Below are 17115 nucleotides of genomic sequence, written 5' to 3' on the forward strand. Positions count from 1 at the left end.
TTTAAGATCAGTTAATGAATCAATTAGATCTCTTGAAAGCAAAGAATTCGAAATTATCTGGCTTGCAAAAGGAGTTGTGACCCAGGTGATAAAAGTCACTCTTTTTCTCCATTTCTTGGACGTATGCCAAAGACTTCACCGTGACTTACCAAGTTAATGATACCTGCTACTGTTCCACTTAGTGGCACTTTGCTTAACGTCTTACAATCAGAAAGAGTTGATAAAATGAAATATTGTTAACTTCATTATCCCTTTTACAAAATAATATAATTTGACAAAATTATTTCATCTACAACATGCTTTAAATACATTTTCCTCCAAAACGTTGAAACTGCATATTTAGTTGATTCAATTTATGGGAAAATGTGCCATATAATCTAACGAGAAAGTGGCTTTATTATCGAATATTTATCATATCTATGTGTTATCAAATCTTGATTATATTGTCAAAATAATCAGCTACATCAAATATTTTCCGTATATAAAATAACTTGACCTCATTTTTTAATTCCAATAAAGGTTTTAACAGCCATTTCAAGGAGAAATAGACTATGGAATACATTTTGTAAGACAGATCACTAAAAGTAATCAAGTAAGGATTTAAGTTGTATACATCTAAAAATTTTAAATGGATAAAAGATCAATATACTGTTTCTCAGTAATCAATCTACAATAATAACATTTGACATGTTACTAAACATGTTACTAAAATTAGCAGTTATTTATAAAACAAGGCATATGACAAAGGCATGGTATTCCTCTGGTGAACATGTGTTAACTAATCAAACTCTGGTACACTGTATTTTTTAAAATAAGAATGAGAAAGCACTCTAGCAGTTTTCTTAAATGCCAAGATTAGACTTTCCTATGTATTTAATGAAAGAAGAGAATATAAACCACTACAGCAGCTGGCATAAAATGATTTTTGTTAATAGGAAGCAGAAAATATTGAATATTTTATAGCTTGAAACGAGATGAGGATTGACTATAACTGAAATGAGAGTGTCATGATGTGATTTAATAAAAACAGGTTTTCACTTTCTTAATGAATCCTTATTGAACAAGGTACATCAAAAACCTGAACGCAATGGTATCAAAATGTATCTGTGCACGTAGCCGGTGCATCCTGAAAGAGCAATTCGTTTCCACTTCGGCTGTTCGAGAGCGTTTTGCCTTCCAGTTCATATTCGTCCCTGGGACTGACCATTAAGAACAGATGAAAATTGCTTCTATTTTCCAGCCTGGAAATCTCCACTTTGGTAACTACAACTCACAACTAAACTTAAACAGAACCTATTTATTAAGAAACCGCAGCTTGAATCAGACCATCAGTTTGTCAACACGAAAGTGAAAATGTAAACATGGAAGTGAAACACGGGAACACGGAGAACACACCTGAGAGACCATGAGGGTGAAATTTTTAATATTTAGTCTTGACTATCCTAAAAATCCTCACTGCTTTATGGTAGGTTAAAAACAAAAAGAAACCACCATTCTGACAAGAAATCCCAGAGAGCTTGAGATAAAGAGGCATCTCTCGAGGCCCTGAGAAGGGGGTGAACGTGCTCCCGGGGCTGTGTGGGTGACAGTGCGGGGAGAGGACACGCACGCACGGGCTTCCCAGACCACCCCCCAAGGCTCCTGGGCAACGTCCACCAAGTGAATGAGCCCCCGTGCTCCAAGGCCAGGAGCTGAACCTGAACTCGGCCAAGAAAAAGCTTGGGATGAGGAACAGCTGACTTAGCCTCTGCCAATGCAGAAGGTGCATTAGGTGTGTTATAAAACTTCCATTTAGCTCCAATCATCTAAAATTTCGTCCATAGGCTCAGGTGTGGTGGCCCATGCCTGCAATCCTAACACTTCCGGAAGCTAAGGTGGGAGGATCACATGATCCCGGGAGTTCAAGACCAGCCTGAACATAGTGAGACCGGTCTCTACCAGAAACTAAAAAATTAGCCGGGCATGGTGGCGTGCGCCTGTAGTCCCAGCTACTCAGGAGGCTGAGGCAGGAGGATCACATGAGCCCAGGAGTTGGGGGCTGCAGTGAGCTATGATGCCACTGTACTCTAGACTGGGCGACAGAGTGAGATCTCAGGACTGTGGGCTTCATCACCATCCAATGAACATCTGGAAACTGTACTGGGGTGTCCCTATCTAGTCGGGGGACTAGTGTGGTGACCGGTATAAACGTTAGCTGTTGATGACAATAAAATCCTGCCCCAGATGAACACTCTTCAGTTGGGGAGTGACGGTTGTAACACAGGAGTTGATCCAGCCAGGCACAGGGAGATTTAGAACCGCTGGTAAAAATCTCGACTCAGAAATACTGGGCTTTTAGTTCCTATTTTGTGGGATGCTGTCTAGCTTGAAAACATAAACGTGTAGATTTCCAGGCTGAAAAATTCTTTTCACCTGTTCCTAATGCTCAGTGTTCGGGGCACTTTTACCATCTCTGCCAGTATCATTTTCACAGCCGCTGACCCGATTTCCTATCTGCAGTCACGTGTGCAGCTCATCTGCCCTCCACACCGGCATCTGCCTGATCTCGTACTGAGTCCCGTGGAGCCAGACAGACCTAGTTTTGACTCTGGATGTTACTTAATCTCGCCGTGCCTGTTTCTCCATCTGTAAAATGCAAATAATTACAGTGTTGTTGTGAGGATCAGATTAACGTGTGCAAGGTGCCTGTAACCGTGGCTGGATTAGTCTCTGTCCTTCACCGTCATGTTATCCTGTACACCTGAAATAGTTTTGTTCCTGAACCACAGACAAGGCCCTCAAGATACCTTTTGCTGCGATGTCTTTTTCAATCTTAGAAAAAGAATGAACAGGAATGATGACAACTTTCATTCTTTCTCCCTGCTTTTTCTAGCAGCCATAGCATATATCACCGTATCATGTTTGTCTAGACCCTCTTATAATAGGCTTTACTTTAAAACACTTTAGAATAATCCCATAGCACTTCATAGCTCTCCCCTGTGCAACTCCTCCCAAGTCCTCACGTTTATACTCACTTGTACAGAAGTCCCATCATCCCTACTAAATGATACCCCCCAAAAGTGACGTAATTGCAGGCATCAGTTTTAATCACACTTAGCGATAACTAGCTACATTTGATATCCTAATCACAAATACACAGTGCAGGGTTGATCAGGCAGCATATGAAAGACTCATCAAGGACGCTCACTCTAAAGCAGGGATTCTTTACCCGGATAGAATGAATCGGGGAAGGGGACGGTCTATGAACATGGATGGGCAAAAAAGTTACATTTTTATTTCTCAGTAACTTACAACTAAAATTTAGCAATTCCTTCAATTATTAATGTAGGTATTGGATGACAGTACTAGCAGCACCTGTGACTTTGTCATCAATAAAAATCACAGCTATTTTCATAACACATTCTAATTGTTGTAAATTATCTTAGATTATTTACATTCAACACTCAAAGCAATTATTCCCAATACTAGATCTTATTGGTTAACATAGTAATAAATCAGTACATATTACATCACGCATCTTTTAAAATATCTCTGATGACTATATTTCAACATGTATCTGGTTTCCTTGGTAATCCTATGTGTTTTATGCTTCTGAAAGATTATTCTGAGATGAGATCTACAGGCTTTATCTGACTGCCAAAAGGGTTTATAGCAAAAAAAAAAAAAAAAAATTAAGAATTTCTTCTCTAGAAGCAGTTTTTACATGCCTTCAGCTATCTTTTTTTCTGATCAACACTAGAGGGTTTGTTAATCAGAAAAAGGAATGTTAAAAAGAATTTTTCACTGGTAAAATGTGTAGTGTTAAAACTATGGACTGATTAGAAACGTGATACAGGTGCCTCCATTCTTGGGACATGAAGTATAAGACTCTAACAACCCGGGTGTAGTGGCTCATGCCTGTAATCCCAGCACTCTGGGAGGCTGAGCTGGAAGGATTGCTTGAGACCACGAGTTCAAGACCAGCCTGGGCAACATAGCAAGACCCCATCTTTTTTAAAAAAATTTTTCATTTAGCTGGGTGTGGTGGCATGCACCTGTAGTCCCAGCTACTTGGGAGGCTGAGGCAGGAGGACTGCCTGAACCTAAGAGTTCAAGACTGCAGTGAGCTATAATCAGGCCACTGCCCTCTAGCCTGGGCAACAGAGCAAGACCCTGTCAATAAATGACTAACAGATCTAGCATTCTGTTCCCTTGGGAGTAGTGTTCTCGGCTAGGGCTCTATTCAGACCCAAATCCAGATTCCATTACATAATTTTGACCAGAAAGGTACCTGAATCCTGCTACATTTGTCTCAAGGGAAACTTCTGAGGAAGGTGCTTGTCTGAGAACTGTGACTTCACCGAGCTTACAGGAACAGGTTGTATGACTAACGGCGTGGCTGCTTGCTAATAAAGATGTGGCAGAATTCAGTCAGGGTTTTACTGTAACACACCTCCCAGTATCACGGTTGGGCAAGAGGAGGTCTATACACTCTCACCGAAATCTAGTAACAGGAGGTTACTAGTATCTCATTATAAATGACCACAATATCATAGATGAGTTCACGACACTCCTACTAGACTAGTAGGGTCCATGAGCGCTGGGACCAAACTCCCTTTTGTTCGCCATTGTTTTCTTAGGGTCAACACCATCCTGACATAGAAGGCACTCAATAGTTGAATAAACTAATGAATATAACACACTTAGCTGTGTTTGGGTTCCCCTAACCCCAGAATGTGAGTTCCTTTTTTTAAAAAAAGCATATAATATTTACCTTTTCCTTCTCAGGCACCCTGCCAGGGTGGCATACATTACGTATCAGTCAATAACTGCTGAATACCTTTAGACTTGATTTAATATGAATTAACCAATATGTTTTTCCAAATGTTTAAACATGATGGAGAAACTCTTCCGTAAAATCTCAGAAAGCAGTCAGAAGCAATGAGCCCACCTGCTTTTGGAGAGATGAGCTCAGGTAGCTCTGAGCTCAAATCCCAGCTCTGCCACTTACTAAGCACGTGATCGTGGGAAGCCCTGTAATACCTTGGACTCTTCCTTCCCCTTCTGAAAATTGAGATAATAATGGTGTCTGTATCTTCTGTTGTAAGGATTTCATGAGAACTTGTACCCCTGCAAAGGATCTAACACAACAGAAACAATAATAATGCCTGAAAATAAATGCTATTTGTTATCAATGAGAAAATGAAAAAACTAAAGTCTCTTCCCTCCCCCGCCCCCACATTTAGTTCACTCCATACTGTCTTACAAAAACTAAAGTCTCTATTCACTTCCTGTATTTCCAAGAACTCAGCACTGGCCGTCTCTCTGACACCTTCTAAGCGTTCAAAGACCTTGACCGTTGAGTTCCTTTTACTGTGATAATAATAGTTCTTTACTCAGAACATAGAAACCAACCCTGGGCAATACTATGCAAATTGATGCTCTTCAGAGGAAACTCACGATCCTTGAAATAAACATCTCGTAGTTGCTATTTAGAGGGTCAAGAAACTACTCTTAGATCTACAGCTTAAACACCTATGATTATTGTCAATTAAAGCAAAAGGGCGCCATTTGTTATTAGAGACCTGATACTATTATTTACTACTTGTTTAACCCAGCCAATAATATTCACTGAGTACCCAGCATGTGCCAGTGTTGTATGAAAAGAATATTACTTAAAATACAACACATTTTGACGAATAGAATTTTTAAGAGAGTTGATCAGAATAAGTAAATCAAGGCGTAACAGCAGGAACCATCTACCAAGTACGTACCATGTGCCAGGCACTTTACATAAATAATTCATTCATGCCCACAACAATCTTGCAAGATCCATATTCTAGTGTTATTACATCCATTTTACAGAAAAAGAAACTGAAGTTCAGGGAGGTGACCCAGACCTGCAAACTCACACAGCTGGTAAACAGCACACCCAGAACTCACACCCCAGTCTGAGTCAAGCTTGTCTTCAACCAACTCCAGGTGTTTCCTATCCCCACAAGCAATGATAACAATGATAACTATTAAACTCCACTGGCGGTACCTCAGTTCTTGAGCCTTTCTAATGCTTATGGGGCTGATAAATTTAAAAATTAACCCACTCTAAGAAGAGCAGGCCTACCCTCTTCCTAACTTTTAAGTTGAGGTCTCTATGATCAGCACCACTCACTGAACAGCAAAGGCAGCAGGCAGGCCAAGCAGGCCCGGTCAGCCGAGAGCCAGTTCGAGCACGCGCAGGGGAACCTAGAGCACACAGGCGGGGGCACACAAAGGGATGTCTCGGCCTGGATCCCTCAGGAGGCAAAGCCTAAGGCTCGTTTAGGCGTGCATTCCAGGGAAGGGGGGCGAGGCAGGAGAAAGTGTCGGATCACGTCCACGTGAAGCTGGTCAGCATCCAGGCCGAGCTGGCGACAGCCAGGGCTGAAAAGTGATCAAAGGCTCTGAGGAGAGGTAAGGCCAAGAGGATCTGGAGCGGCACATGAGAGACGCCTGATACGGGGAGAAAGATGAAATCAGAGTCTGAAAACTTAAGTGAAGCTTCTGGAAATGGCAAGGCACAAAGTCCTAGCTCAATACCAGGGCATGACTTAATCTTGAACCAGTCTCTGTCCCAGTATCCTCCTTATAAGCATCCTTCCTGGTATAAATGGATGAAGTCTAGCAAATCTAAGATTCAGAGAAGGGATTTCACACAGTGGGGCTGTCCTGTATGACTTACATAACTTAATTAGAATGACTAACATGAAATAGTAACAACTGTGTATAAAATGTCTGGCTCCTCCCACTATATTATTCACACCCAATCCTCCAAAGGACAGAGCAGATGGCAAGGGTGGCTCTGACCAGTGACTAAGTAGGACTAATCACTGAGCAGGGAGAGGTGTTGCTTACACACTGGGTTTCTGCTGTGCTAACACTGGATGAGAAAACAGTTGAGCAAGGAAACTTAATTTGTTGCTTAGACGTGACCAAAACACCAAGTCAGCCAATGTTCTATGCAGAGAACTGTGTAAGTCTAACAAGACGATGAAGAGCAATTGTAAGAAGAGCAGTAACCATGCACAGATTCTTATGATGGTTTTCATTTCATAGAGTAAATTTAATTTTTTAAAACGTGGTAATTTTGTAGATGTTTATATCTCAAAAATAAGTTTGATTTGATGAAAATTTACATATATATTATTGTATAAAATTGCTGTAAAAATTCCAGTTTGCAAAACAACTCCGATCAAAACTTCATATGCATTACAAATTCTACTTCCAAAGAATTAAAGAAAAAAATTTTTTCTTTTACAAAGAATCTGTAAGATTCCAGCTACACAAAAACAGATACCTTGAAATTTGAATTTACACTTCTGAGTAAAAACAAAAATAAAATTTGTCTTGCCATCCTTCCCCCCTCCGCCATAGTAACCACATTCTGTTGACATTGGAAGTATTCACAGTTATCTTTTTACTTGGGAATAGTTTTAAAGTTTTTGTTAGATTACTGTAAAATTTTTGACAAATTTACAATCAAATAATTCCATCTTGTTGACAGTACGCAGAACACTGATTTGTCAACACTGTCTTGCTTTTTCCAGAACCAATCAATATATGCTTTGTTTCTGCCTTTTCTGTCCTCTTTAATATCCTGGTAGACACAGGGACTTTTTATAACCCACACAGCTGCCCACTCTCTCACCCCTACAGCACCTGAACCTCATTCCAAAGCCCAAGCTTTCCGGTAGCCACAATCCAAAAGGGAAGGGAATTTTCAAAACACAGAGAAACAAGCAAAACAGTAAAAGTATTAGAAAACAATGCAAGACAAACATCAAAGATGTCAACTAGGTAGTGACACTTCTAAATTAGTGGAAATAATAAATGCTCTAAATTCAAAAGACAGATTACAGGAAGCAGGAACAGGCCTGAGGTGATAGTGGGTTCCACAAACCAGTCAGAAGGTTTCGATGTCATCTTAACAAGGCAATAGGTCCTTAACCAGGGTAATGCCAGAGAGAATGGAGAGGAATGCTGGGATGAAAATATTTACAAGGAAAATCAACACACTTTGGCATCTGACTAAATAAGGACTATCTATCCCCTGCAATAAATTCACATCAATCCATCTACAGAACAAACGGCCCAGCTTCTTCAACAACTGAGGAACCAATAAATGAAAAACCACATCATCCAATCACAATGTGCAGATCACAATTTGATCCTATTCCAAACAAACTTTGGGGAAAAAATTGAGACAACTGGACATTTCAACACTGACCGAAAATTTGATGCTATTACTTAACTATTGTTAATTGTTTAGGTGTAATAATGGTATTGTGGTTATGTTTAAAAAATAATAAAAGATATTTTAAAGTATTTGTGGTTAAAATGGGATGTCCTTCACAATGACATGGGAAAGAGGAAGGGGGTGAAGATGTAGATAGGACAGCATCAGTTGAGGGTTAATGCTTTTTGGGGTGACAGGCACATGGAGGGTCCTTATACTATTCTGCCTACACTGGTGTATCTTTAAAATTCTCCATAACAAAAGTTATTAAACATTAAATGGCAAATATAACTTTTACGTACTCAACAATCTTTATGTAAATTCTATTTCAGTTTTCCTAAAAGCAGAATAAAAAGACTATTGACATGTTTTATATACAGGTCAAAACATGAAGCTAAAGATGTATTACTCTTAATAATCATGACCCATCCCATGTAAGTTTTCATTTAATTGTAAGTTTATATAATTAGGTTTGGTAAAAGTGGAGCAAAAGTGAAATTTACTACTATAAGATACCGATGCTTTTTAAAAGCACTCTATAAAAGAATTTTAAGGACTCCAGAACTCTATTAATTTGCAACCAATATCTTTCTCACAATAAAATGTACAATGCTCAAAATTAAACAAGTTCCATTTCAGATCTGAGTCTGCAAAATCTAACCTTACAAAATCCACAGAATAATTTAATGTCTCTATTTTCCAGAGGTTTTTTTTTGCTTGTTTCTTGTTTTACTAGTATGCTTACAGACACACTGTACAAAAAATTATTAACACCATAATTTAAGGGAACTAAGGATTAATAAAAATTATCCTGTTAGCCTGATACTTGGCACAGTGCTGATGTTTGAATGTTGAATAAATCAGGAATAATTCCCAAAGTTGCTGCGAATTTTGTGATACAGCAACTTTTGGGATTGGATGGTTTTCTCATGTCGCATTTCCTCAAGGAGTACCGCTACCTCCCCATCCTTAAAACAGAAATCTAGATTCTTACACAGTATCTGGTTTACATCAATAACAACTCCTACCCTGGAGATGGAGACTAAGAGCCCCCAAAAGGTATTGTTAAACAAAAAAACAAAGCAAAATAAAGAAAATAAACTTTAAGAGTAGGACTTGGTAGCTGCCTAACCTTTTTTCACAGTTAGGTATCTCACCTAGTGCTTCATACACTATCTGATCATTTTACGCTGAATCCAGAATTCTAGGGAAATTCAGAGCATGTGATTCCTATCAGCCATAACTCACTTTAATCTAGACCTAGTAACTAACCATACGCATATGACCTTGAGTGCTCATTGTATCAAACGTTAATATCCAAGTAGTATTTCAAGCATGGAGGTAAAGAGAGCCCGTCTTTTCTTATATTTAAAAAAAAAAAAAAAAAGGCCAGGCACAGTGGCTCACACCTGTAATCACAGCACTTTGAGAGGCCAAGGTGGAAAGATCACTTGAGGCCAGGAGTTCGAAGCCAACCTGGGCAACACAGTGAGACACCCCCCCCAAAATAAAAAGAAGATTAGCCCCATTTGGTGCGTGCCCGTACATGGGAGGTGAGGGGGAAGGATCACTTGAGCCCAGGAGTTCAAGGTTACAGTGAGCTGCGATCACGCCATTGCACTCCAGCCTGGGTGACAGCATGAGACTCTGTCTCAAAAAATAAAATAAAATAAAAACAGAGCCAGGCATGGTGGCACACATCTATAGTCCCAGCTACTCAGGAGGCGGAGGCTGAGGCTTGCCTGAGCCCAGGAGTTCAAGGCCGTGGTGCACCATGATCATGCCTGTAAACGGCCACTGCACTCCAGCCTGCGCAACATAGCAAGACCTCATTTCTAAAAAAATAAGATAAAATTTAAAAATTAAAAAATTAAAGTTTATTCCTTATTACTGTACCAATAAAAGCAGTAAAAACATGAATATTTATACATCCAATGACAAAACTAAAATACCATAAATTCTGTAGTAGCAGTCTATTATAATTTTTGTTCAGACAGGTTTACCAATAAGCAAACAGTTTCTTTTAGCAACCTGCTAGACTTCACTGGTAAAATTTTGCAAAATTTATATTTACTGCAATTTGACTATCTGCTTCTATTAACTATGCAATGATATGCATTCAACCACACATTTCATGTATTTTAAGAGTCTCCCTGATTCATTTTCACAGCTATATTCAAAAGTAGTAAATGGTTTATATACTTAACGATCATAGTATTTTTTTTTCAAGGGAGGGTTTGAGGAATCACGTACAACTTCTGAGCACACAGAACGCTCTCCCCACCAAACCATAACATAATTAGGATGGACAGGCTCCCTGAGGAAGAGCCTCATTATGAAATTAAAACGTACCACATACTATTCTCTAGAGGAGCAGATTCCATTTGGGCAGAAATATTAGCCTCGCTCAAGTCATTTCACAGCAGAGAGAACAAACAGGTCTATTGTGCATACCACCATTACATTTTGCATGACTTCCTTCATTTAAAACCTTTATTTGAATTAGCACCCGTATAGCAACAGAGAAATTTTTAAAAAGTCATGTCTAATACGACCTAATGATGCCTTCCACTAACAAGGAATTAGTCTGAAAATGACTTTATATATTTCAAAGAAACTATTGGCATAAGGCCCTTCCCTAATGCTACACTCAGTAGCGTTACCCGGTGTCTTCTGTGAGAGAAGTGCACGTACATGGGTCGGCCTCACTTAATTCTGCATCTATTTTAAGAAGCTCCAATCTGTGCATCTACCGGGATGAGAGTACGCTGAACCTCCAAAGAAGGGCTCATATTAGGTACTCATTAATTACCTAAAGATCTTCACTAAACTGATGTCTAACAACACAATCAGAGGGAACAAAAAGAATTTTAATGACCTTACTAACTGGTTGCTGAGATCAACATCTCAGACAGTCTCATTAGACCGGCAGCTGTAACCTTCATGCTGTCTAATGATCATTAGGTTAAACATGACCACATGGGGGAAGGAGAGGGCAGCACTGTATCTGCACCATAAACAAGAACAATCTCTGCCCGCTTGTGCCATCTACGGCCACTTCCATCCATGCTGGAGAGTCCCCCCACCTGCTCACAGAACACCAGGGAAATCAGTGTTCAGGCTAATGAAGATCTTGACACCCAAACCTCCAAATGCTTTCAATTTCAGAAGGTTCTGGTCTTAAAATCTTACACTTGGTGGGAGAGGGTAACAAAGAAAATCAGAGGAGAAACTCCAGGTTAATGTAGTTAACACCATATCAGTGCGCACACACACACACACACACACACACACACACACACACACACGTGCACACGCACACACGTGACATCCGGGGCACAGAAGACAGAGAGTTAAAAAAGGAAATGGACTGACCAAGGGACCGAAAAGCGCAATTTACATAGAGGAGCTCTGTCCTTCCAGGTTTAAGTTCTGATGCTCAAAGCAGCAGCACCTCTGAGCACTGCTCCCCAGCCTCCGAAAAGAGCTGGAACAGCACTAAAACTGCGCCTCGCGCTTGCTCGGAATTCACGGCAAACAAGGAGGGGGTGGGGGCTTTTGTTCTGTTTTTGCTTTTTAGGAGAAAAAAAAAAGGAACAAGGGATTTCACAAAATACCAAGTTTAAGCTTTCCTCCCCAGCGTACGCTGGTGATATTATTTCTGGCTTCTTTTAACACTTTTCCTGTCTTTAAAAATCATGCATTATACTTTATGAGAGCAGGCAACCTTTTCTGAGTCACCCATCTGGCCTTTTACTAGGAAAGAGTATTCATGTACACATAATATTGTGCAAACACAATTGCAAAGATAAGTAGTGGAAAATGTAATAAATACATACCAGGGAAAGACTGAAAACCCAATTCAGGAAAGTGGTGAACTGTGGTGGGGAGAGAAAGGGTTAAAACAGGGAGGCAGTTCACAAAGGCTTAAACTGTATTGGTGATGACTAGTGACACTGAGGGATAAGTACAGAAAGGTTTCATGTTTTAGAACTTCTTGTATATTACATGTTTTAAGGATTTCCCAAAAATTTTTAAAACCTTAGAAGGAAGTACTGCTCAATAGAAAAGTACACTAGAATGTAGTTGACCAGAACCCGGGGTGCCAAGGCAGTAGCCAAGGGCTGAATCTGGCCAAGAGTGTTTTGTTTGGACAACACTATGTTTTGTTTTGCTTTTTCACTGTAATTTGAATGCCTTCAGGCAGGGTATGCACCCTGCCATTAGCCAGAGTTACCACCATTTTCTTTACAGTAAATGAGAGTTCTTTAAAAAATAAGCCAAAGAAACTGGAACTCTCAAAAGTTGCTGGTGGGAATGTAAAATGGTACAGCAGCTTTGAAAACAGTTTGACAGTTCCTCAAAATGTGAAGCACAGAATTACCATATGACCCAACAAAGTTCCATGCCTAGATATCTACCTAAGAGAAATGAAAACACATGTCCACCCAAAGACTTATTATACACAAGCAGCATTGTTCATAAAGCCAAAAAAGTAGAAACAATCCAAATGTCCATCAACTGATGAATGGATAAAACAAAATGCAATACAATGGAATATAATATTATTCTGCCATAAAAGGTGTGAGCAAAATAGTGAGACCCCATCTCCACTAAAAAGAGAAAAATTAGCAGGACGTGGTGGCATGCACCTGTAGTCCCAGCTACTCAGGAGCCTGAGGCAGGAGGATCGCTTGAGTCCAGGAGTTCCAAGCTGCAGTGAGCATGATGATGCCACCGCACTCTAGCCTGGGCAACAGAGCAAAACCCTTCAGGAAATGAAAGACAGAAAAAAAAGAAAGAGGAATGAAGTACTCATAATGCCACAACATGGATAAACCTCAAAAACATGCTAAGATATGCTAAACTCAAACATTCTAAGATAAACCTAAAAAACACGCTAAGTAAAAGAAGCCAATCGCAGAAGACCACATAGTGTATGAGTTCATTTATATGAAATGTCCAAGAGAGGCAAACCCTAAATCTTGGAGACAGAGAATAGATTAATAGGTGACGAAAATGACATAAAGTAGATAATGGTGCTGTTTGCACAGCTTGGTAAATGAAATAAAAACCAAAACCACTAAATTGTTCACTTTAAGGGGGTGAATTGTATGGTATGCATATCTCAATAAAGCTGTTTAAAATAAACAAAGACATCCATTTGGCTCTAAGAGGCATTCGGTGGCATGTCACAGTATAAAAAGTGAGACTGTTCGAGTTGTGGATTAAACTAGTCTGCGGACAGCACACCACTTTTGCTTGAAACAGCTGACAGTTCCCATGGGAAAATACCTTCCAGTTTCCAAACCCACCTATACGTCAAATTTTATAACATAAATGATTCGTTAAGTGGAAGCCACCACTCTCCATAAGAAAATACATCTTAATCCCTTTTAAAATAACATTTTAAGTATATCTGTTTAGCCACAGCTATCAGGAAAGGCCTGTTTAGTGAGGAAAGAAGCAAAATGAAGACAAAACTTGGCCTAAGAAACTATTTTGCGCTACCATGGTGACAGGTAATAGCATTAACATTTTATTATAGGATAAAAGTTTAATAAGTTTTATTAAAGTTTAATAAATCCTAAAGGTATAATCTGAATAGAATAAGGATTTATGTAGTTATTAAAAATATAAGGATTTATTTAGTTATTTAAAAAGGGACTGGTCTACATCATGGTATTATTTTACCTTGTTACATAAGGGACTCGAGATAGGGTGCTCTAAAACGCTAAGATGAAAGTTACACATTGAGAATTACACTTACAAAAACCTACTAGGCATAGATGATGAGTTAGCCATCTAGTAGTCCTAAAAGATGATTTGAAAATATGTTGCTGATGAAGATGTGGAAGAGTCCAAGGACCAATCTGCAAAACTAACTCGATTCAGGAAAGACAATTCCAAAAAGATATTTAACTGTGCTAGTAGTACACGCAGTGCGGCTGTGCATGAGAAGATAAATAGATAAAATGTATCCATGTGTATTCAGCACTTGTAAGACAAAGACTGATCTGGCAGATACATATTTTAGTCACTAGAGTGTTCCAAGTACAGTGTTGTGGAATAGGAAGAGTTCATTGTTAATCTTTTCCATATTTGATAAATGTCCCTTTGTTTTGTTTTCTTTTTAAGAGACAGGGTCTCACTCTATCACCAAGCTGGAGCACAGTGGCCTCATCATAGCCTCATCTATACTTTGCTATACGTATTTCTATCTGCATCAACAATAAACCTGAACATTTACAGAACACTTCACATTTTTTAAATCACTAATTAATTTGATCTTTGGAAAGAAACCTCTGAGAGATAGATAAGGCAGGCGTTATACAGATGAAGCTCAAAAAAGTTAAAAATAACTGGCTGCAATAACATAAGTAAGGATTCGATTTCGGATTTTCTCTGAGTGCAGTGCTCTTTTCAATTCAACTCAAGATTTGTGCAGTGCCAGATACAACACTGTCTCTACGAGTATTTAGGAAGCATCCATTTACGCAAAGCATCACGCCGGGCGCTGTCTCTGTCACCTGTCCTCTCCGCTTCCAGGGTCAGCACAAAATCATCTGACACAGCCCATCTGCACAAAAAGTCAGCCTTGCCCACTCCGACCCATTCTCTACATTGCCAATTAAGAGCTTTCCCTAACCACCTCCTCAGTCATAACACTCAAAAATTTTCACAGCCATTATCTTACTGAGAAAAACACAGACCAAATTTCCTTGTCTGCTTTCTAGGTCTTCTGTAATCTGATCCCAGCTTCTTAATTTTCCTCCATTTACTAAGAAAACCCGCATTACCCTCACTCTTTCCCAAATTGCCTTTCTTCCCCTTTTTAGTTCATGCTGGCATGCAAATCTGGAAGTGATATGCAAGTATTCATCCTCTTCCCTCAAAGACTTTAAAATCTACTTGTAGAGCTGAAACTAACAATCCAAAACAGCCTATAAGAAATAAGCAGACAGATTATAGCTGACAGGTATGCAGAGGAGAGGAGTCACTGAGGGCTGCAGGAATGCCTTCATGCAGGTAGAAAGGACGTGGGCTCCCACAGAAAGGATTTGAACTGACAGAAGTAAAAGCCGCCCATGTCAACCTTTTTAGCCCCACGGACCGGTTTCAATTTTCCTGCTGTTCGGCCTGGTTCCTAACAGGCCACAGAGCTATACCAATCTGCGGCCCAGGGGTTGGGGACCGCAGGCCTAGAAGACTTCCCTTCTACCCCACTGTTCCTGTTTACATCTTACCTAATCCTCCAGCCTGCGCCACCTCCTTTAAGAAGAATTACTGCACAACCTAATGCCCACTCTCTTCTCTGAGCTTCCAATACAATTACTACCCGCAACACTCATTCTGGCACTTTGTCATCCCACACTACAGACTTGAGCGCAGCCTTGCAGAAGACAGCAATCTGTCTCTGCAGAGTAAGCGCTCGCTACATCTGTTCAACTAAACTGAATTCGGCAGCCACTGCCGCTTCCGGGTATTTAAAGATCCATCGAGTACGACATAGTTTCTTAACTTACCGGGCATCTCCTTTGGAAAGATTAGTGTTTACAGGATTAAGAATAACCTTGTTTGCATCAACGTCCACCACACATCTGGTATGCAAGTCAAGTTCTGCAGATAAAAAAACAAGAGCAATAGTCATTTTTAAAAAGTAATTTATTTCAGAAAAAGCATGTGACAAAAATCCAACACTCTTTCATAACAAAAAACACTCAACAAACTAGGGCTAGAAGGGAACTTCTCCTGCCTGGTAAAGGGTATCTATAAAAACCCTCAGCTAACATCTCACTTAACAGGGAAGGACCGAATGGCTTACCCTCTAACCTCGGGAAGGACAAGGACGTCTCTTACTCAACTTGTATTCAGCATTGTACCAGAGATTCTAGTCAGGGCAGTTAGGCAAGAAAAACAAACAAAAGGCATCCAGACTGGAATGGAAGAAGTAAAAACTATCTGTATTTGCAGATGATTTGATCTTGTATACAGAATCCACTAAAAGGAGTCCTAAGGAATCCACTAAAAAACTATTAGAATAAACAAGTTCTGCAAGGCTGCAGGAAACAAAAATAATATACAAAAATCAGTTGTGTTTCTATATACCAGCAATGAAAAATCTAAAAGTGAAATTAAGAAAATAATTTCATTTATAATAGCATCAAAAAATATTAAAATACAAGGAATAAATCTAAAAGAAATACAAAACTCATACAGTGAAAATTCCAAAACATTTTTGAAAGAAATTAAAGACTTGTGATGGATATCCCAATTACCCTGATTTGATCATCACTCATTGTATACACAAAATATCACATGTACCCCCAAAATATGTACAACTATGCCAATGTTTTTCATTTTAAAAAGAAATTAAAGACAAATGGGAAGACATCTCACATTCATAAACTGAAAGACAACACTGTTAAGACAGCAATACTTCCCAAATTGATCTACAAGATTCAAGGCAATCCCTATCAAATATCCCAACTGGCTTTTTGACAAAAATCAACAAGTAGATCCTAAATTCCACATAGAAATGCAAAAGATCCAGAACAGCCATCTTGAAAAAGAAAAAGTAGAAAGACTCACACTCCCTATTTCAAAACTTACTACACAGCTACAGTAATTAAGACAAGTGGCACTAATATAAGTACAGGACATGTACACAGATCAACAGAATAGAATTCAGAGTCCAGAAATAAACTGCCCCATTTATGGTCAATTTGATTTTCACAAAAGGTGCCAAGACAATCCAATGGGGAAAGAACAGTCTTTTCAACAAATGGTGCTGGGACATCTGGATGTCCACCTTCGAAAGAACAAAGTTGGATCCCTATCTCACACTACATTCAAAAACTAAC

The 17115-nt window shown here is 39.4% G+C and overlaps 1 protein-coding gene across 1 annotated transcript in view; it reads right to left on the reverse strand.

The window, feature by feature from the left end:
• KIF13B (kinesin family member 13B) overlaps positions 1-17115 on the reverse strand; it is a 172319-nt gene that overhangs the window by 136562 nt on the left and 18642 nt on the right. Inside the window, exons 2-3 of the mRNA XM_012654927.1 lie at positions 15778-15871; positions 14749-14831 (exon numbers count right to left, since the gene is read on the reverse strand). Of these exons, the coding sequence (XP_012510381.1) occupies positions 14749-14831; positions 15778-15871 (177 nt within the window). The remainder of the gene's footprint in view (positions 1-14748; positions 14832-15777; positions 15872-17115) is intronic.

This window comes from Propithecus coquereli, unplaced genomic scaffold (assembly GCF_000956105.1).
Source record: "Propithecus coquereli isolate 6110/MARCELLA unplaced genomic scaffold, Pcoq_1.0 Scaffold451, whole genome shotgun sequence".
Taxonomy (NCBI): domain Eukaryota; kingdom Metazoa; phylum Chordata; class Mammalia; order Primates; family Indriidae; genus Propithecus; species Propithecus coquereli.